Source organism: Osmerus eperlanus, chromosome 18 (assembly GCF_963692335.1).
Source record: "Osmerus eperlanus chromosome 18, fOsmEpe2.1, whole genome shotgun sequence".
Taxonomy (NCBI): domain Eukaryota; kingdom Metazoa; phylum Chordata; class Actinopteri; order Osmeriformes; family Osmeridae; genus Osmerus; species Osmerus eperlanus.
The window spans coordinates 3,215,297-3,236,421 of NC_085035.1; the positions used below are offsets into that span (position 1 = coordinate 3,215,297).

The 21,125-nt window shown below is 48.3% G+C and overlaps 1 protein-coding gene across 1 annotated transcript in view; it reads right to left on the reverse strand.

The window, feature by feature from the left end:
• mast4 (microtubule associated serine/threonine kinase family member 4) overlaps positions 1 to 21,125 on the reverse strand; it is a 74,392-nt gene that overhangs the window by 18,218 nt on the left and 35,049 nt on the right. The window contains 9 exon segments of the mRNA XM_062484816.1: positions 4 to 22; positions 302 to 511; positions 635 to 710; positions 871 to 1,025; positions 1,955 to 2,033; positions 2,659 to 2,679; positions 3,037 to 3,106; positions 5,803 to 5,891; positions 16,070 to 16,150. Of these exon segments, the coding sequence (XP_062340800.1) occupies positions 4 to 22; positions 302 to 511; positions 635 to 710; positions 871 to 1,025; positions 1,955 to 2,033; positions 2,659 to 2,679; positions 3,037 to 3,106; positions 5,803 to 5,891; positions 16,070 to 16,150 (800 nt within the window).

Genomic DNA, 21,125 nt, shown 5'->3' on the forward strand with positions numbered 1-21,125 from the left:
GGCTCTCAGATCTCTCCGTGGACTGCACAGGGGCGACACGGCCAACACAACACACACCTTCAACATTTCACACGGCGCTGGGAGCAGGTCGAGGGCGTATGGGCTGAGGTCGCAGCCACCGGTCAGGTCACACTTAAGATCCAGGTGCTCATAATAAACTTCACCTCATAGGTAATTCAGCTTTTAAAAGATGCTTATTTCCATTCATAAGTGTCATATCAATAGTAAGTATTTATCATATTAGTATTAGCTACTCAGATAACTAATTAGTTAGTTGAACTGATGAATAAGGAAAACCCACCTCCTGAAAGAGCCTCTCCAGTTTGTCGGTGAGCTCGCAGAAGTAGCGTGACGTGATGTGACCCAGCCGGCTCTTCTCCAGGCAGTCTCGGACCAGCTCGATGATCTGGTGGTGGGCAAAGCCCAGGACGCCGTCTGCCAAGGGGAGGATGCTCTCCGGAGAACTGCTCCGGATGATCTCCTGTATCCTCTCCTCCATCTGGGCCGTGGCCTGGGGGGGGAGAGGGGTAAACAGGTAAGGTATCTCCAGCCACTGACCCGAACCACGGGACAGGATACAGGGTTAAACAGGTGGACCTCTGGATAGACGGCGTGCGGTCCCAACCGGACTCACCTTCGGGAAACGTTCCTTGTACACGTGGTTCATCATGATAATCTCATGGTCACAGCATGATGGGGATCTTCCAGGGCTGAAAATCAGGAACAATCTCTCCGGTTAACATCACTTACATATCTGAGTGGCATACAGCAGGAAATCAGAGCTAAATGCTCACAGCTCTCACCGAGGTCGGGTGGTGACCTTTGACCCCCCCCCCCCCCCCGTTCGCCCATCCTGCCCCCTCCCCTCACCTGAGGCTGCGGGAGCGCGGTCGCATGGGCGTGACTCTCCGGCAGTCGTCCCCGGTGATGCTCTCCGTGCAGAAGTGCTTGGAGAGGAAGTGCAGCTCGTCCGGCGTGGGCTGGTAAGGCAGCTGGTGAAGCTTCTCCTGTGATGAACAGGACGACTGGAAATGAAATGAATATACATTGAACAAGAAAAGAAAAAGGAAAAGGAGGGGGAAAAGGGAAGATGTGCGCCTAACGCTTTTATTTCGGTTTTGCCTTGAATTGTTTTTTTATGCATATCTTATCGATACTGCTGACTGCATTATTATTATTTATTTATTACACAAAACAGCTATTATTGTGGATACTTTGATATATCACAGGTGGTCACAATTCCAATTCTATTATAAGTCAATCTTAAATTATTTGATATCATACTTTATCGGCAATCTACATAATTAACAAATAAACCGTTTTGCAAAACGGTTTATCAAAAGCCTTTCTTTCCATCGCGCAAAAACCTCTCAACGTGATTGTGCTCACTGAAAACGTGACGACAACAAATGCTGTAGCTTATCAGCTTGGCAGGTGCCTCTGGGCCAGACCATTTCCTGTTTCTCATTCTGAAGTGTGTGTGTGTGTGTGTGTGTGTGTGTGTGTACTGGCTTTGTGTCAAGGCCATATTTACTTCCAAACAAATGTGCCACCCCCCAAAAGCAGTTTCTGGTGGTCTGAACCACACTGAGGGGGGCACTTCACAGGAGCATCTGTTCACTGGCCTCTCCAGCGCTTCAGACTTAACAAGCAAGTCTGCCATCGCCAATGGCTAATGACTAATGAGGAAGTTGTCCAAGTGGGGCTTTGAAATTCATGATATTTGACTTACAAATACAAATACATTTATAATATAACTATACAGTATATTATACACACACACACACACTTGTACTGTACATATATATATTTTATAACGACATAAAATATGATATCATACATACACGTTTTAATTAAGTGGTGTGACTGAACTAACTCTGGTTGATAATGGTTTGTCTAGTCGTGTTAGTCAGGGAGTGTGTTAGCTTGAGAGTGGGATTGAAGGGGCACGTACAGAGATGGTGGAGCTGGGTGTGTTGGTGCCATAGCCAGAGGAGGGGAGGGAGGCCAGGGACCAACGCCGTCCATCGGTCCTGAAAGACAACACAGACGACAGGTCGTCAAGGCTACCGTCAGCGTGGAGGATCCACCAAGGGCAGCTTAGCATGAATACACGGCGCCAATCACATTTTGATTCATTTAGCACCTTTATCTGAAGTGACATTCAAGTGGTGCATGTAACAAAGCAAGGCGGGAACTCAAGGATCAGAAGTGCACAGTTCGAAGTAATTACGATGATAATGATTACCAATGAATGCCGTTCAGGGACTTCATTGGTATGGTAAGATAAAAACTTTGAAATGTTTGCTGAGGGGTGAACTCGGGGCAGTATTAATCAACTTGGCTTTTCAAAACAAACCCCCCCAAAAAACTATTTCCAGTGGGCTGAATAGTGACATCTGGTTTTAATTGCCAATCACACACACCAAGGAGAGACTGTACTCTGAATCTTAACCAGAGCACAAGGATAAACATCAAAATGAACGATGAAAGGGTTAGACATATACAGTAGAGATAAATACTGTATAATACAGCAAGGACAGACATAGGACGACATGGATTTCGACAGCCGAGATGTACATGTCTGGGAGGGTAATGGAATTTGAACTATTGATTCATGAGTAACAAGATGGGCAAAGGGGTCCAATATTAATTTACCTGTCTGCTCTGTGGTAATGACTGTGAATCACAACAGCAAAAACATGCAAATTAATCATATTATGTCGAGGTTTTAAAATAAACTATCGCTTAGGCTGTTGGTAAAAACGATGACAAGCTGTTTAAAAACGCCACACAGTCACTCTGAAAAGCCTTTGAGAACAAGCTGTAAAAAAAAGCCTACTTCTGATTTAAATTTTCATGAGACCTGTCAGAACATTCACTCATCATTTTTTCTTTTTTTTTTCTAAGCATCCACATCGGCCTACAGCGTCACACAATAAAAGCAGACAATTTCTCAAGAATAATTCCTCTTTAAAGTGACAAGGTTGGATGGTGTCTGAAGTTGAGTGGACTGAAAATTCACATTGTTCTTACCTGCGTGCAAAGGAGAAGTGGGCTGAGGCACTAGGAGAGAAGTTTCTGGGGCTGTCTTGTGGACTTGTTCCTGAAACGCAAAAATGACAACTCATTTATACACCCTCCTTTAAACAGCGTATTCAAATGTGTGTTTTTCTTTGATCTTCCAGTCTAAACCAGCCAAAACTGAGATTGTTTTATGGTACTTAAACCACAAGACTAATGAAACAATACCATCCAATCAAAACATACTACTAATATTGTAGATCATAGTATCTAGAGATGCTCCAGATCAACATTATGTATTCCAAATTACAACCCAAAGTGGATATTTTTTGCCTAAACTATGAATAATTCAATTCCACCCCAGGTGTCAGTCACAGTAAAACAGTGTGAATCCACATATCTCAGAAGCTCTCAGGGGACAAGGATGAAGATCAAAATCTCAACAAAGACCATCTACTGTACTGTCTTCCAATGGAAGTTGGCCCCACAAGCGAAAAGTAACAATCTGAATATCAAACAAGTGAAATCTGTGATGCAGCATCCAGTACTTTGTGTTGAGGAATCTGGAGCTTCACCTGGGTTTTCTGAGAGACAGTGTTTTTGCTTTTCAGATGGTTATAGTTATAAGGCCCCAGAACTGTCTGACAGGTAGATGAAGAGGACGCGCTGCTGTAATGGCGACACAAAAGACACGTGAGAGCAGTTTGGAAACACTCAGGTCTACTTCGACATAAATAGACCTGAGAGTGGAACTGACTGAACACACCCTCAACCACAGTACAAACTAAAAACCTTGGGTAACAGTGGAAAATGCTGCCCAACTGTAAAGCGCTAATGCGAAGAACCGATGGGAAGAAATCTAATGTATAAGGTCGAAACGTCCACACGTCTACACGCTCTTAACGGGAGCTTAGTGGACTTGATGGAGATCTCCAGAGTGGCGACCTTAAGCATCCGCACTCAAATGACTTCATCCCACCCCTCCATCCCTCCCTCTTTCTCTTCATCCATATGCGCACCATCCATTTATTACCCCGGACTCGTCTGTTTAGTGGGATAGCTCCAGGCTGTTGAACGCATCAAACTGTGTGGATTTCCTGATAGACCCCAATTAGGCCGTGTGTTCCCTCACCAGTGAGGTTAAAGCCAAGCCTTCGTCCAATGTTAATTAGACATAATTAGCTCCATCTCCAACAGGGAGAGTAAACAGTTAATTAACCGAGGACAACGATGGCACCCCCTGTGCCGATAAAAAGGCTTCTCCAAACTGGGGAACAATGGGTGGAAAATGTCTCATTAAGATGTTGATGAATGTCATCCGTTTAATCGGGCCACCGTGTCATTAAAGGCAGACAGAGACACAAAGTAACCGTGCGCTCCTGACCACAGCTGAGAAGGTTTTCTATTTTCAGACACTCTCAAGAGAGGAAAATCGTGTCAAAACTTTGAAAAGTGGACACATGCTGGTCTCGGACACGGCCTCACGTACGCTCAATCCTAACAAAGGAAGAGGCTTCTTGTGTAAGCTTTACCCAAACCTGAAACCCAACCAGACCATTTACAGAATTAACTCCTCTCTTCAGCAAAGTTGTGCAACAGTACATTGTGGTGAATCTCCCGTTGGCTATAAAAAACGAAACACATTCCGACCAAAAATACAGATTTCAAAAGGCAGAATCTGCTGGACAAATGTTCCTCTTCACATCCCCGTCACGTAGAAAAGCAACGCTCTTACCTAGAGTCCCTGTGTTTCGTCTGTGCCACAAAACCAAGTCTCCACACAGCTCAGTCCACTCGTGAGCGCGGGAGCTGTGAGGGTTCATTCTGAGAGCGGAGCTCCTGCTGCCAGGGTCAACGACGCTGTCTGGCCGTTCTCTATCCCTGGCCCTGTTATTGCTGCGCTGTGGAACAGGAAATGAGACGCCCTGGGGTGAACGAGAGCGCCCCTCCCTCTGCTCCCTGTGTACTTCCTTCCTGTGGGCCCCACACTTCCGGGTCCATTACAATGCAAAGCGCTGCCCTGCCGTGCCACTCTCCACGGACGCACGGCTCGGCGTTCTCACCAGAGAGGCTGGCGCTGGCCTTGACAAAGAAGACAACGCTGACGACTCCTCCTTTTCCCTTTTTTATATCGAATTTTTTGGGGGCATTGTCTTGTTTTTTTCAGACGGTTTGTAAGGGAAGTGTGACAGAAAAGTCAGGGGGAGAGAGAGGGAGAGACACGCAGCCAAGGGCCCAGGTCGGACTCAAACCCAGGCCACAGCCTCGAAAGGCCTCAGCCTACATGGTACACACACTTACCCGGTGAGCTACTGCGGCGCCCATACTCTTTATTTTCTTACCTTTCCTAGCTGACTGTACAGCACAGCTCATCTCCTTTTGAGATGGTTCCCATTTGATCCCCCAGACCATGTAACTACCAATTCCAAGCAATTCTGTATCCAATAACTGGTTCCGGGGCCACCTCTGCTAAATAAGACTGGCGGACAGGCTACGTTGGTGAAAAGGGGCCAGAGGTTGTGGGCAGGAGACAGAACGGGACCTTGTGAAGAGCTAATGAATCAGAAACACATTGCACTTCAGACAAGTGTTTTTCCAGACAACATCTTCATTTGCCAAAGACAATGAGGCCCTTTCAGGCCAGAGGACCATGCGTACAGACGAGGCCGTCTTTGCATGCGAGCACAACGAGATCTCTGGTTCACCGAGACACTTCACGCACGCGTCCAAACCGAGGACTGTGCACGACACAGACCACACACACACACACAGGCTTACCTGTATGTGACGACAGGGGGGAATGGGGGCGCGGCAGGGCTGAAGATTGACCGCTTCCTATCAGGCTTTTTCGGTTGCTTGTTCTGCAGCTGTGGATGCACAGGTAAGGCGTCACACGTTAAGACAGGACAGCTTAGTCACAGTTCCATCATTGTACATTTCCAGGTACTTTTTAAGTTCTTAGCAAACTTCAGTTATTCCACATCTACAGTGTTTCTATGATCCCAAATCAGTATTTCTTTACAGGTTTTGTACGTAATCCAACCTGTGCCTCCAAGAGCCAGGGAGCAGAAGAACACAGTAGCTAACTCTCTCTCTCACACACACACCACTGAGCAGAGCTACCAGACTGTCTAAGTAACCTATTCATAATAATAGCAGCCCTCATTAAGGCCTCTGGTTGGCTGTGGATGAACCAGGTCCCTGGACCATTAAACACAGTGGAGGCCTGCTTTGATAAAAAACTAGGCACAAAATATTAGGAGAAAGACATAAAAAAAACACAAATTACAGGCAGCGAGGTAGCTAGCAGGGATTCAGTTCCTGCAGGATCTGGGAATTTAAAAGACTTTGGAAAGTTAACACAAAAGGTTGTGTTCCACCTACTACAGTACAGAACAGTCGAGTAGGAAGGTAGCATCCTGCAAAGCCACAAATCTGAAAGTTTGTCCGACGTGCCCAATAGTAAACAAACACATTTACTCGTTTCCGATTCAACCCACATACCGTGTTCTATGCCTTTTCCATAACCTGTACCATTTACAGCTGCCGGGAAACAGCATTGCGTTCCCCAGAGCATGTTGAGTATGTCTCCCGGGTTGTGGACAGCAGCCCAGGCAGACCTCCAGCTCTCTGGTGCAGTATATATACACAGCACAAGTTCCCTCTCACCGACACCGTCCTACACACAGAACCCTGCCCTGTCCAGCTCCACACAGCTCCTTCAATGCAGCTGAAGGACAGACAAGGGAGCCGTCTAATGACACGCTTACTGCTGACGGCACAGATCCTCTTAACCACCAGGCTTAGAGGAGACCAAGCTCCCGCTCTGACGAGGCAGAATACACGGAGAACTGGGCCTGAGTATGTTTTGGAAAAGAAACCCAGCTCAAGACTTTGATGATGGCCTGTGTAGTCGTTTTTGTGCCCGGCATAGTAGGCACTGGCACTGTTTCTTCGAATCTTTTCCTGTGTCATTTGGTTGACTGCCATGTTGTGATTCAAACACTCCTAATGACTCACGGATCTGTCTAATCTCTGGAAAAGTACTGCGTTATCGCAGCTGAAAAAAAGAAACACACACCCAAAACCCTGAAGTATAATTCCCAAACGGCATGAGTCTGGAAATACATAACTCCTGAAGAAGAAAAAAAAAAAAAAAGAAAAAAAAAAAACCACGACTGAAATGTCAGACCTCAATGACATAAGTTACATAACCTGCACTAAGAGGCCTTCCATTTCACATAGGATGTTAAGCTGGTATTGTTGCACATCTCATCCAGCGTAGGCATGATAAAACATCCAGTCGGTCCAGCATGAGAGCTCCCCTCAGACGAGGAGCTAAGCGCAGTGTGCTGCATGGTTAGAGGACAGATGGACAGATTGCTTCCTCACAGCCAAAGACACTACAGTAGCGGAGGGGCTGTTAGTGTGTGTGTGTGTGTGTGTGGGGGGGGGGGGTGGGGGGGGGGGGGGGGGGGGGGGGGGGTGGGGGGGGGGGGGGGGGGAGTAAAAAAAAAATGACAAAGAAAGGATGGGTGTAGATAAAAATATAGAAAGCCAAACAAAGAGAGAGACAGATAGACACAGAGAGAGATACATAGACAGATAAAGGAAAGAGAGACACAGAGAGAGAGAGAGAGAGAGAGAGAGAGGAGAGAGAGACAGAGAGAGAGAGAGACAGAGAGAGAGAGACAGAGAGAGAGACAGAGAGAGAGAGAGACAGAGAGAGAGAGAGACAGAGAGAGAGAGAAGAGATGAGAGAGAGAGAGAGAGAGAGAGAGAGAGAGAGAGAGAGAGAGAAAGAGAGACAGCAAGAGAGAGAGAGAGAGAGAGAGAGAGAGAGAGAGAGAGAGAGGGAGAGACAGCAAGAGAGAGAGAGAGAGAGAGAGAGAGAGAGAGGAGAGCGGAGAGACGCAGCTGCTACAGGTGTCGTAATGCGCTGATCTTAATGCAGCCACGATGAAGAGACTCTGCCACGATGAAGAGAGTCTGTCACGATGAAGAGAGTCTGTCACGATGAAGAGAGTCTGTCACGATTCGAAGAGACTCTGTCACGTGAGAAGTCACAGCCTTCCGTGCGTCTCTGCTTTACGGTTCACCCCTACGGTGCCAAATAATACTCATTTCACAGCATTTTCAGTGCTAGAACAGAGGAACTGGATCCAAGCGACCCTTGTTGTCATGGCTGCGAGAGAGCACTACAGACTATAGGGCGTTTGACAAGAGCATCGTGCGCTACAGTCCTGCTAAGATGCCTGCTTCACTCTGAAAGCCTGAACTACCGGCTCACAATGACTACTAATGTGAACTGACCTACAAGCTGCACGTGTTGAATATCTGCAAACTGGCATGATAAAAAAATAATTATAAATAAAAGGTATTATTATTATTTTTATGTAAGTCAGGAAGGCCCCTCCGTTCTGCTGGTTGAAACACGGCCAAATTATGCGTCGCACTGAAGGGAAGCTGGTGGACTGAAGATTTGCATTCTGGGTGAGTCGGTGACCATATGTTGCTGGGCGAAATCCCACATCCAGCACACGATAGGAGAGGGAGGGGATTGTGGGATTTCGCTGCTAGATGAGACACACTCATCTGTCCACATAGGAGACGGTTGTTTACGCAGCGTGAACACAGCCATGCATATTACATAGCCTACTCTTTACAGACAGCTCCACGCCATAAATCACGTTCCAGGGATGTTAATCGATCCCAGAACAGCTTTAACAGATCGCGCGTGTGTTCATAGAGGGCAACCAGGACGTCTTGTATCGAGCATGAAGGAGAAAAACGTCCACTGCAGACAAACAACCAGGGCAATCGGCGTTCAGGAATTTCTAAATGCAAATCGTGATCTGGAATTCAAACTAAACAGATTGGGGCCCAGTCTTTTTGGGCCTCCCCCGCACACACACACACACACACACACACAATGTCCATTTACGAGTTGAGTTGTTTTTTACGTAACCACTTCCACCAAAGTTCTTGTTAGATACTGGTCAGTAATGAAATGTCATCCACATATCTACTGTCTTAAATCTCTTAAGCTTCTTAAGATTATAGGAACAATCCCCAGGTTTTCTTCAAAACCCACATTCAGCCAAATCCATCAAAAATGTTGTCCGCAAGTGAAGTCAAGACTGTGAGCAAGTGAGTTTCTCCAACCCTGGTGACCAGGTGTGTTCCAAGGCTGTGATGACACACTCATTTGGTACACTGAGCAAGTGAGTAATGTATGGTCACAAGTGCTCAGTCAGAGAGGATCACAGTCGCAGATCAGACTATTTATACCTGCCCACAGTACTTCAGGATTAAGATTGGGCAAGGCCACACTTCTCTCCACTCCAATCTCTCATCCCCCTCTCCACGGCCTCGTTTCAGACCCATAAAAGTGCTCAGAGAACATACCATAAGCACAGCAACTAATACCAGGCAGTTTGAACGAGACACACAGAATTGATTAGGCCTCTCTCTTTCCCCCTCCTCCTCTCTCTCTCTCTCTTTCCCCCTCCTCCTCTCTCTCTCTCTCTTTCCCCCTCCTCCTCTCTCTCTCTCTCTCTTTCCCCCTCCCCTCTCTTTCCCCCTCCCCTCTCTTTCCCCCTCCCCCTCTCCCTCTCTCCCTCTCTCCCTCTCTCCCTCTCTCCCTCTCTCCCTCTCTCTCTCTCTCTCTCTTTCTCTCTTTCTCTCTTTCTCTCTTTCTCTCTCCCTCTCTCTTTCTCTCTTTCCCCCTCTTTTTCTCTCTCTCTTTCCCCCCCCCCCTCTCTCTCTCTCTCTCTCTTTCCCCCTCCCTCTCTCTCTTCCTCCTTTACCTATATGAGGCCTGGCAGAACTAGATTTCTCCTGCTCGGGGGCTGTGAGAAGCAAGCAGATCAGCACCCGGGCTGAGGCAGGAGCAGGGGCAGGAGCAGGGCCGCTGGCAGGAGAGCCCAATGGGATTGTCTAACCAGACCCTAAAGAGGGGATGAAGGGGACCTGGGTAGGGATGATAGGGAGAAAGTAGGCCAGTGCGAGTGTGCCGTACTGCAGATGCGAGAGATTCCTGGACGGGCTCCATGCTACGGTACGCTTCGCCAGTCTCAGGCGATACGCAAAACCCCTTCACCTCATTGAAGGCATTGTTGAGCTTCGTAGGAAATCTGCTCTTTACAACAAGATGACAGACACTCTCAAGGGGCTAAAGTGAACAGCGTGTAAACATTTGAAGATGGAGGAGCCTGGTTTGAAGCACACCAAACTAGATTTCGAGTCGATCTGGCCTGCTGTTCCTGTCCGAGATGCTTTTTGTTTATCCAGAGACATGGTGATATAAAACAGTGCTTGATCTTTACTTGCCTCCATAAAATCTTTTAGTGTCTTGCTTTATGACTTACACTCTCCCATGGTCGGTTAAGGCTTCAGAAATATATTTAACAGCACTTTCCACAAAAACCAATGCAAAGTCCGTTGACCCACCATGTTGTCCGCAAGCGGATCTCCTCATCTGTCTTTAAATGCAACTTCTTCATCACTGGTGAGCTGACGTAAGCCCAATGTCATAAACCTCATCTACAATAAGGAAAAGTCTCTCTCTCTCTCTCTATTTCACACATTCTCTCTCTTCCATACCCCCCCCCCCCCACTTGCCTCCCACTCCCTGAGTCGGCAATGTTTTCAACATTTCTGCACAACAAGGCTTCAGCGCCGGTCTGCTTTCGGGCATTCGGGGATTCAGCTGTCAAAGCTTGTCTGTAGCGTTTAACTGTACAGCTGTGTTGCGTAATAATAATAAAAAAAACTCACCCTCACCACAGAAATGATCTCAATCCTCATCATTATTGCAACATGGTGTAAAGGACTGTATCCTCTACACCTATAATACTGAATGTTCCATGGGAGCGTGGAGGCCCTAATCCAAGTCCATCCCGGTTCAGGATGGAGGCCTCTGCTTGCATATGGCCACCCTGCCCACATGGCCCACATGGCCCACATGGCCCACCCTGCCCACATGGCCCACCCTGCCCACATGGCCCACCCTGCCCACCCTGCCCACATGGCCCACCCTGCCCACATGGCCCACCCTGCCCACATGGCCCACCCTGCCCACATGGCCCACCCTGCCCACATGGCCCACCCTGCCCACATGGCCCACATGGCCCACCCTGCCCACATGGCCCACCCTGCCCACCTGTCCCTGTCTCAGCAACAACGATACACATCCAACCACATGTCTGATGACTTCAAAATCTGACAGGAATCACACGAGTCAGATGACCAGCCCTTACCTAGTCTAGGTAACCTCGCCGCGTTAGTCTACATTGACTGCGTTCGGTGGGTTTGAATGTATTGTTTTCAAAGAGACACAGGATGTTTTCACGCTGATAGACCCAGTGGATTGCATATGACAGTAATAGATTACAGACTGGAACTGTATGTCCTGAAAATTCAGAGTGAATTTCTATTTGATATTAAGCTCCTCTCTGCGCTATGAAATAGGTCAGGCCATGGATTAAACTCAGTTTAAGAGACTGGACCCATAGAAGCGAATACAATGAACTGGTACAGATAATATGTAACTCGAACGTATCCAGTATCTAGCGTCACTGCTGAACAAAAGTTCACAAAAGGCCTTTGAATACATTAAAACTCGTTTCTCTCTCAGTATTACATCCCAGAAAACACAAGATAAACAGACATAGTCATAGACAACTACCAATCAGCAGGCTCTGTTTTCCTACCAGAATCCTATGGGAAGTGGGCTAATCACAGGCTATTGTTGGTAAACCTCCATTGTATAAAGTCCAGGACTTGAAAGATACAGCCTTGATAGCAATCAGAAATTCACCCAACAGTGGAACTCACAAAGCAAATCACACACAATAGGGAAGCAACACCCGTCTGATTGTTCGGCCGGTGAACGTCCTAAAAACATCTTCGAATGACCCCCAACCGCAACCCCTCCCTCTCTGTACTCTGCCGGCCAGGAGCCCCTCACCCGTCTTCGGGGTTCTGGAAGGTTCTTTACCTTTTAGACCGCCTGAGTCGGGCTCCATTGAGGAAGTGTGGCTTGTTAAAGTTGGAGAACGCCGTCCACGGGTTGGACTCGGCCATGACGTCCACGTCCTGCCAGCCCCCACAGAGGGGCAGGTGAAGGGGGGGTCTCAACAGTCCCGGAGACGAGAAGCGACGAGTGTCGGCGACGGGGGACTGCAAGCGGCCGCCGCAGTCCCGACAAGCGCTCCGGAGACAGCCGTCCCTGTCCGCCGTCGCAGCCTCCCCCTCCCGCTGCCGCCGTTCCGGAACAAACTTAATCTGCCCGGGAACATCTGCAGCCAGCTGCGGCATAAACACTCCCGTCGGAGCGGACGGCACGTCCTTCGCTCTCCTTTTCAAACCAAAACCCCCCAAAAAAACATCCTGGGAGGATCTTCTAACGCGTCACCAGAAGCGAGTGTGTATCAGAGACTCCGGTTAGGATGTGGACACTTTAGAACAGCTGACTTGTTTTTTTAATTAATTTTTTCTTCATGGGGAAGGATTTGTCCCCTCTGTGCTTCTGTGGCTGTGCCGTCTGTGGCTGTGCCGTCTCTTATCCCAAATGCACACGAGCCAGCTCCTTGTGCTCCCTATCATGTAACAGGCACCTACCACTTCACATCCCGAGCGGGGGGGGGGGGGGGGGGGGGGGAGTCGAAGAGGAGCTGCATCATCGTCAGGCGCTGCCGTGTTCACAACTCTCCCGGTCTGGCACCCCTTCATAAGCCCTTCGGGTCAGTGTATTAGGCGTGTCCTATTCAAAAGTTGCGAGATTCTGTGCTTTTCCGCGGATGTCCTCCGTTGAGATCTACAGCCTCGGGCCCGCTCTCCCTCTCTCATCTCCAGGCTCCGAGCAGCCACACCTTCACTCCCTGGCCCTTTGATCTGCCTTGTCTCGCTGACTAGCCCACAGGCAGATAAGAGGAAAAACACAGCTGCAATTGTGTTTATTTGACCTCATATCCAAGCTTCGGATAGTTAAAACCGTTTCAGAGATAGTCGAAGATAAAACATTGACAGCCTACTAAGACAGTACCTGGGGCAGACTCCCTGATCTCGAACCTGACCTGCCATTAAGCCAAGAGGACTTTGGAACCAGTGGTACAGACCAGCATACGAGTTTGCAAGTCTCACACAGGCCTACACCAGAACTAGGTTTTAAAGCTACACAGTCGACAGTTGGTCGTTGAATGCGTCTGAGCGAGCCAGTGTGTGTGTGTGAAATGGGGGACGGGCAGGGGAAGCATGCAGCCACATGCTCCGGAGCAGATTCCGCCGCGGGGAGTAAACGGCGATCTCAGCGAGACCTCCCCGACACCCCTTGGAGCTCACGTGACGAGCTCGATCCGACACACAGGGGGAAGGATCCGATCACGGGACCAGGGACGTCGATTGCCTGGCACCCTGAGGAACACTCCGGATCGGGGAGCCGAGGTCGTCCGGCTGGGTAGATAAACCTGCCTGGCCTGTGGTCCCTCCTCAAGCTGCCTCGACAATGACCTTGTTATCATCGTGACCAGCGATAACAACGCCGCTCTAAGGCAGCTCGGCGCTGACGTCAGGTAGCTAGCCTCGAACTCCAGTCTCAGCGGGTTCGTGTGACAGCCCTCGCTCTAATTATGGCTCTGCTCTGCTTCTCTGTTCCACATAAGAAAGGTTGACTTAAAAGGCACAACCATGCTAACCGGTTTGGTTCGACGGAGATTTTATGTGACAAAGTCAGCCGACTTTGGCTAAAGTGAATGCAGGATGTGGACACAGAGAAGGGCGCTCGCATCTCGTCTCAGAGTGCTGACTAATCTGTCTCCTGGGAGCACACTAGTAACATCTTGCCATATCTACTAGATTTACTGTCGTTCTTGTATGAGTGAACTGCCAAACGAATGAGATAAAGAGAACGTTTGAATAGGAGGCTTCACAAGACAAGCTTTACAAAAAAATAATACTACACCATGGCTCAATATTTTTTGAGGGCAGCAATTAGCAGAGTACGCTAATCTCTTATAATTCTCTAATCCTGATTAAACTTCGCCATGTTCTCTGAAATCACTGTGAGACACTATTGTTCTGATGGGAGATATCATGTATGGGCGATGACACTGACACTAAAAGCTTGACTTCAAAAGACCCTGGTCATGGTGCTTGATAGCTTGGCGGTAAGCACGTCTGTTCGGGCCGCTCAGCATCAAATCCAGGAGCCATCTGGAAAACCGATTCGGAAGCCATCAGACTAAATACACAAATTCGTTTCAAGTGGGTGAGCAAAAGTGTAGAGCAGACGGCAAGAGAGAAGGGTGTGCGGTCGTATCGCCATGAATGGGTATCTACTGCAACGCAGGCCTCAAGTGAGCGTGGTAGTGATTCAATTGACTGTTAGCCAGCCAGACTGTCATTACGAGGCGGGCAGAGAAGAGGACCTTCAGAGACAACATGAGGGGGAGTCAGGAGTCGCTCATTGATAAATGCCACGCAGAGTTCGTGCCGCGTTTTCACCAAAAATAACAGCTTTTCCACAACAAGCGGCTCCGCATTGGCAGACATCACAACATCGCACTCCCAACGAATACACATCTTGAAAAAAAGGACACATATTTAATCCGTCGTCATTACGCACGCGCTCGAGTGGCCGAGACGAATATGAATATGCACGATGCCGATGAATAAATACCGATCCCCTTTTGATCATCAAACTAACCAATCAAGTCAAGCAAGACGCATGTTTTGGGGACATATCCCCCCCCCCCCCTCCCCATTGTCCTGACACTCACATCCACCACAGACCCGTGGCGGTAGAACAGTGATTATGTAAACATTAACTAAAGCGAAACGTTTGTGCGACAAAAGGGGCTTGGGCTCGATGACCCATTTGAATACTGGAGAGCAGGGGCTCCTGGAAACAAAGCAGGACTGAGACGGGCTCGGCAGGCGACACATCAAGAGACAGTGGAGAGGACAGGGTGACCTGCTCACTCAGACATCATTAGCGAGCACAGCAAAGAACTCTGGGAGGGAGAGGGAGGGAGGGAGCCAGAGGGAGCCAGAGAGAGAGAGAGAGAGAGCCAGAGCCAGAGCGAGAGCGAGAGCGAGAGCGAGAGCGAGAGAGAGAGAGAGAGAGAGAGAGTGGGAGAGAGAAAGGAAGAGGGAGCCAGAGAGAGAGATCCAGAGAGAGAGAGAAAAAGAGAGAGACAGAGAGATCCAGAGAGAGAGAGAGAAAAAGAGAGAGAGACAGAGAGATCCAGAGAGAGAGATCCAGAGAGAGAGAGAGAGATAGAGAAGAGAGAGAGAACACCACTCCACTCACTCAGGGAACCAGCCAGGTTCCTAATCCTCACAACACTCCCCACCCCCCTTCAGATGAAATGGTCTCCCTTTCTGAAATGCGGACAGGCATGGGCTACAAGCCCAACGTCTAACATTTATATCTCATAATTAAAAGGAGAACAATCGCTGTGGGCTTGATATCAAGTCTTTACAAAATCAGAAGCTATATGCAATAACCCACATCGCTTCAATCCAACACTGGAACCTAAAAATCGTGTTACACTGATTATCTTCCCTTGTCAGAAGGATCAATCTCGCCAGGTTCCAGACAGATTCAGACCATCCCCGACTTTGAAGTACTCCCTCAAATCCTACTTATCACTTGAAAGAGGACTATAAACCAGACCCCTCTAAAAAGAGAAGGGGGAGATGGGGTTGACACTAAGAACATTATATAGGCACTGTGTCCTCCCCCTTCCTCAAACACACCAGAGGAGAACCAGAGGAGAACCAGAGGAGAACCAGAGGAGAAACCAGAGGAGAACCAGAGGAGAAACCAGAGGAGAACCAGAGGAGAACCAGAGGAGAACCAGAGGAGGCGGAAATTAAAACTCCAGAGGCTATCCCTACAGTATATGCCTGAGAAACGAATGCATGCGCACTTACACACACACACGCAAAAACTGCCTCAATCCTCACAGACTGTATTCGTGTCGGGATCTCCCTCAGATCCTTAAAACAAAATGGCCACGGTCGAAGAGCGCGCGCTTACCTCCAAAAATGAAAAGCGTGCAGCGGGCTGCACGGGCTGCAGGGGCTGGTGGGAGTCGGGCTCAAGCTTCGCGGAGTGAGGCTGGAAGTCAGAGTGAGCTGGGGTGAGCAGGGGGGGGGCACAACAAGAGGTTTCACACAAGTACAATGGCCTCTCACACAGTGGACACTTGCAAGGATGTGGGACTGATGTGTACACACACACACACACACACACACCCTGTTCTGCTTGCTGATACACGTTATACACACACCAGAAGTGTCTATGGCTGAGGACACTTTGAAATGAATCAAAATGGTGGTTTTTGGGAAGAAGTTACCAAGGCACTTGTCTGTCTGTCTGTCTGTCTGTGAGAGTCTGTGTTTCACTCTGTTTCTTCTTGTGGTGCCTCTCTGAGGGAGAACTTTTTATTTTGTATTTGTATTTTATTTTTTAAAGCTCTCTTTGTGGCGATGGAGGAGAGACGGGGGAGAAACAGGTGCGTTGTGTCCCTTTGTCAGGTGCATCGTGTCCCTTTGTCATAGTTGCCATTTTGCGGATTGTGAAGGTGCAATTACTGTATGTGCTTGGCCACTTCTCCATCTGAGGCAAAGACGAAGCCAACTTCAAACAACACATGACCTCATCTCTACAAAAGGGAAGGGGGGGGGGGGGGGTGACCACCTCACTGGCTCATTGATTAAAAACTACTGTCTGTAACTATCTTTAATTGGAATATTGATACAAATGACCATGAAGGATAAATGCAATATTATAATTGCACTGCAACCGTATCCGTCATTCAAATTTAATTTGTTTAAAACGCAACTCAATCATGTATGAAAACAATAAGACGCCTCGAACCAAATCACGCTACAGTATGCGGTATGTCTAACTGAAAAACCATCATGCCCTTGCAGTATGGAAACCCTAAACAAGTGCCTTGGTAAACATGACCCAACCTTACTGACCATTCTGGCAGGTTGCTTTACAGAGGGTTAATCCCTCCGATGCACGTTAAGCATGGAGGGAAATAAACACAGCCTTCTCTGTTTCTAACCCAACAGATGACTGCGATTAAAGCACCCAAGCTCTGTTGCTCAACATAAACATAAGGCCTTTAAACTGAGGCCATTTTTATTGCCTATCGCCTGACTGAGAAACGGCTTGCCAGTTGATCTGTCAAAATGATTCAGAGGTGTGTCAGTATCTGTGTCGGAGCATGTGTGCGTGTGTCAACCAAAACAAACAGGAAGGTCGAGCAGCTGCGTCAGTCCTTAGCTTGACACAAACACAAACACACACACACACACACAGACTCGCACACAGCCACAACCATTCCTTCATATAATACAAACAAACATATACATCCAAAAAGCTCCACCAGGATGCAGCTCTCCGCGGACACGGCTACCGTGGCGGCGCTGCATAAACGCTCAACGCTCGTCGCAGCTGAGCGCGAGCGACGACGTCAAAAGGTGCAGCAGAGACAAGCCGAAGCTGTGTGCCACAGAAGAGCTGCCTCTGCGGCTAGTTAGGATAAGAGAGAGGGGAAAATACTCACTCTAACGTCAGCCCCGGAATTCTCAGTCTCTCCCGCTGGGTTTTCATGGCTGAACTGCACTCGCCCGCTCTATTGTGCACATGATATATTCACTCTCCCCCCCCCCCCCTCTTTACTGACAAAGAGCCAGACTCAGCCACCATAGAGGAACGGAGCTAACAATCTCTCTCGCGCGCTCTCTCTCTCTCTCTCTTTCCAGAAAAAAAGGGGGGGGTGGGAGCAGGAGAGGGAAAAGAAGAAATGGGGGAAACACAGCACTTGTTTTTGGCTTTTCCACGTCCCACCTTGAGGCTGTCAGACCAGATCCGTCAGAGCCTGCAGAGAGAGGGGGGTGAGAGCGAGAGAGGCAGGACAACACTGCGACCCCTCCCACCCCCTTTCCCCTCCCCTAACACACGCCCCCTTCCCCTTCACAAACACACACGCGTGCGCTCCAGTCCCCTCCTCCTCCTCCTCTGCAGGCTGCCGATTGGCTGCAGAGGAGGCAGCGAATGGATTCCGCATGCCTGTCCGTCTCTCTCCGTCATGTCACCTTGACTGGTCCTGACAGCGGAGCAGGGCAGCGCACGACGCAGGCCGTGTCACCGCGTGGCTGACGTCACACTCCCGGCATCTCCCCTCTTCTCCACAACACACTGCAGCATCTCCCCCCCCCCCCCCCTCCTCGCTTCGTCCTTCCCATCAACGCCACACGACCGGATCCACCGAAATAGATCATTTTCTTTACGGCTGAGGAAAGATTTCAGACTTTCTCTGAAACGAGGTTAGCAGAGCGGTGACGGAGGGATGATAGTATTGGAGGGCTGAGGACTGAAGCCCAGGGGGCAGATAAAAGGATGATGAGGCCACAGACCTTCCCACGCCCCCCTGCGGTGCTACAGAACCCTTCCGGGGATGGTGCTTACAACATCAATAACACCCGCTCCGACACGCGTTCTCCCTGACCCGCTGTTGTGGATGTCGTATCTTGAAATAATCAAGATCCCCAGTAGGCTTGGCTAAACCAATGGGCAGGATCACTGACAGTGTTAGGTTTATGTGCCGAGGTGCATTTGTTTTGAAAAAACGAAACACAGGTTTGGTCCAAGCAACTTCACCTCAACCATCAAAACGCACTCGGTTGTAAAACGGTACGCATTCGGTAAAACTGCAGTGAAGATGCTTAAAGAGTATTTACTGTAGATTCTTCAAATTAAGCTTCTGTAGCGTAACTGAGACAGATCTTGTACAGTAGTTAGGACTTGACTGGATTCAAGCAGGTGTCAGAGACATAGCAGCCTCATCAAATGATACAGTCTCCTGTCTGCCTTGTGGCACACCTATTAATTGTTTATCACCATGAAGCAAGTTTAAGGAACAAAAGCACTAACGCAAATGACAGTGAGCAGAGAATCAGCATATCCACCAGTGTAGCAGGAAGACACAAACTGGGGCAAGAGGAAAGAGGGCTGTTATGAACCTGGAGTGGAACTAGGATAGACAGGCAGACTGGCTGGCTGGCCTCAAACCACCAACCATAACCATTCATTCATACCCCTCTGTTTCTCTCAACCACAGCAACACTTACTCACACACACAAACAATCTGGTTCATTCAGAGTTTAAAAAAAGCCCCTCTTAAGTGCTCTACAAAATAGTTGTTTGGGCAATTTTGTGAACATCTTATACGCTTTGCCAACTTGCATTTCGTGAAATATATTTGATAGAACATCTATAGATTTATAAATAGAGAGATAAATCGATTAGACATGAGACTTGACAGAGAAAAAAGCCTTATTTTGGGTTGGGAGGATTCCTTGCATTATCTGCGGTTCAATCCACCCGATGAACTCCACTAAACACAAATCTGTTTCTCTGTGGTCAAACAGTGACCTGATTGTCCTCCTGTGCTGATGAACCTCTCCCTTGTTAGAAGTTTTTTTCTTCTTCGCTGTGTTCTAGACATTGTCAACACAACCCCCACACACACATCCATCATAAAGGGAGAGCCACGTGTCATACCGGACTGCTCATGAATCACAGACGCACGGCCCAACAGCAGTTATCGAAATGCAATTCGTCAAAAACGGAGATACGATAAAACGCGTGCATCAATAAACCGTTTTGCAAAATACGGCGCGAGGCTCAACCAACTCAGAACGAGTACAAAGAAATATCTCGCCTGTGGCCCAAGATAGGCTTCTGGTTGACTGCACCCTAGTTTGTCTTTTGCATTGTACCTTTTATAAATAGGTGGTGATATTTTTGCAGAAAAGAACAAACAACAGCTGCCCTGGAATACAAAGAGTTGCTGAGAGACAAAAGAAGACTCAAATATTTGAAACGCAACAGTCAACATGATCTTGCTTAGCAGTGTTTTATTGAGGCTAGTAGGAAACTAGGCTACTGGCCAAAGAACAGACCTTATCTGATAAGGCTGTTAGGTGTGCTTGGCTGGTTAATGGGCTGGACTGGGCAGAGCAATACTGATTAAATTGAGAAACTAGCTCAACCGGTAGGGGCGCTATTTCTGCTGAATCATGTCAAGGCAAAACAACTTGCCCAGAGGAAAACCTGGCTAGCCACAGAGGAAACTTGATAATACCATGTAAATAACAGATGTGTCTATATATAGTGCTACACAAGAAAAATTTATTGACACAACTCAACCGACTAAAATCGAATGTGTTATTGTTTAGGAAAACAGGCTTAAATATCCTCACAGTTCAAATGTACACTGCCTTTTAGCAACACTAGTTCTGACTGTTTACTTGAATTGTAGCATTTGGCAAGCCTTTAAGTCATTAAGGTCAGCCTATAAATAGCCAATGTCCATAAAACACCCAACTTAAAATCAAGGCCTCAGTATCAAGCTTAACTAAGCTATTTTACCCCTTCGCTACTACAAAATAGTCTGACACACCACTTAAATCAATCTTAGGTCTGAACATTTTGACCAAAATACATACTTTTTTTTTTTACCAGCATCAAAACTGATACTAATGTGATTTTTTAATAGAATATAATGACGATGTGAGAGAAGAGAGTTCAAATGGAAGTGTGAGGGTCCTCTGGCAGCCTGAGCGGGTCAGTCCTATCTGTGAACATTTACATTTACATTTAGCAGACGCTCTTATCCAGAGCGACTTACAGTAAGTACAGGGACATTTCCCCCGAGGCAAGTAGGGTGAAGTGCCTTGCCCAAGGACACAACGTCATTTGGCACGGCCGGGAATCAAACTGGCAACCTTCTGATTACTAGCCCGCTTCCCTCACCGCTCAGCCACCTGACTCCCTGAACCCTGCTGAGCTTGCAGGTAGAGCGGTCAGGTGTCACACTGAAACACTTCCCCCCCCCCCCGCCCCAGCCCCCCCCCAGCCCCCCCCCCCCCCCCCCCACCCCCCAGCCCCCCCCCAGCCCCCCACCCACACACACACACAAGGCAGGGACGTCAACAAAGCAGTCCATCTGATGTGGATCTCTTTCAGGGACACAGGGAGTGAGGATGAGCATGGCCCACACGCACCAAGGATA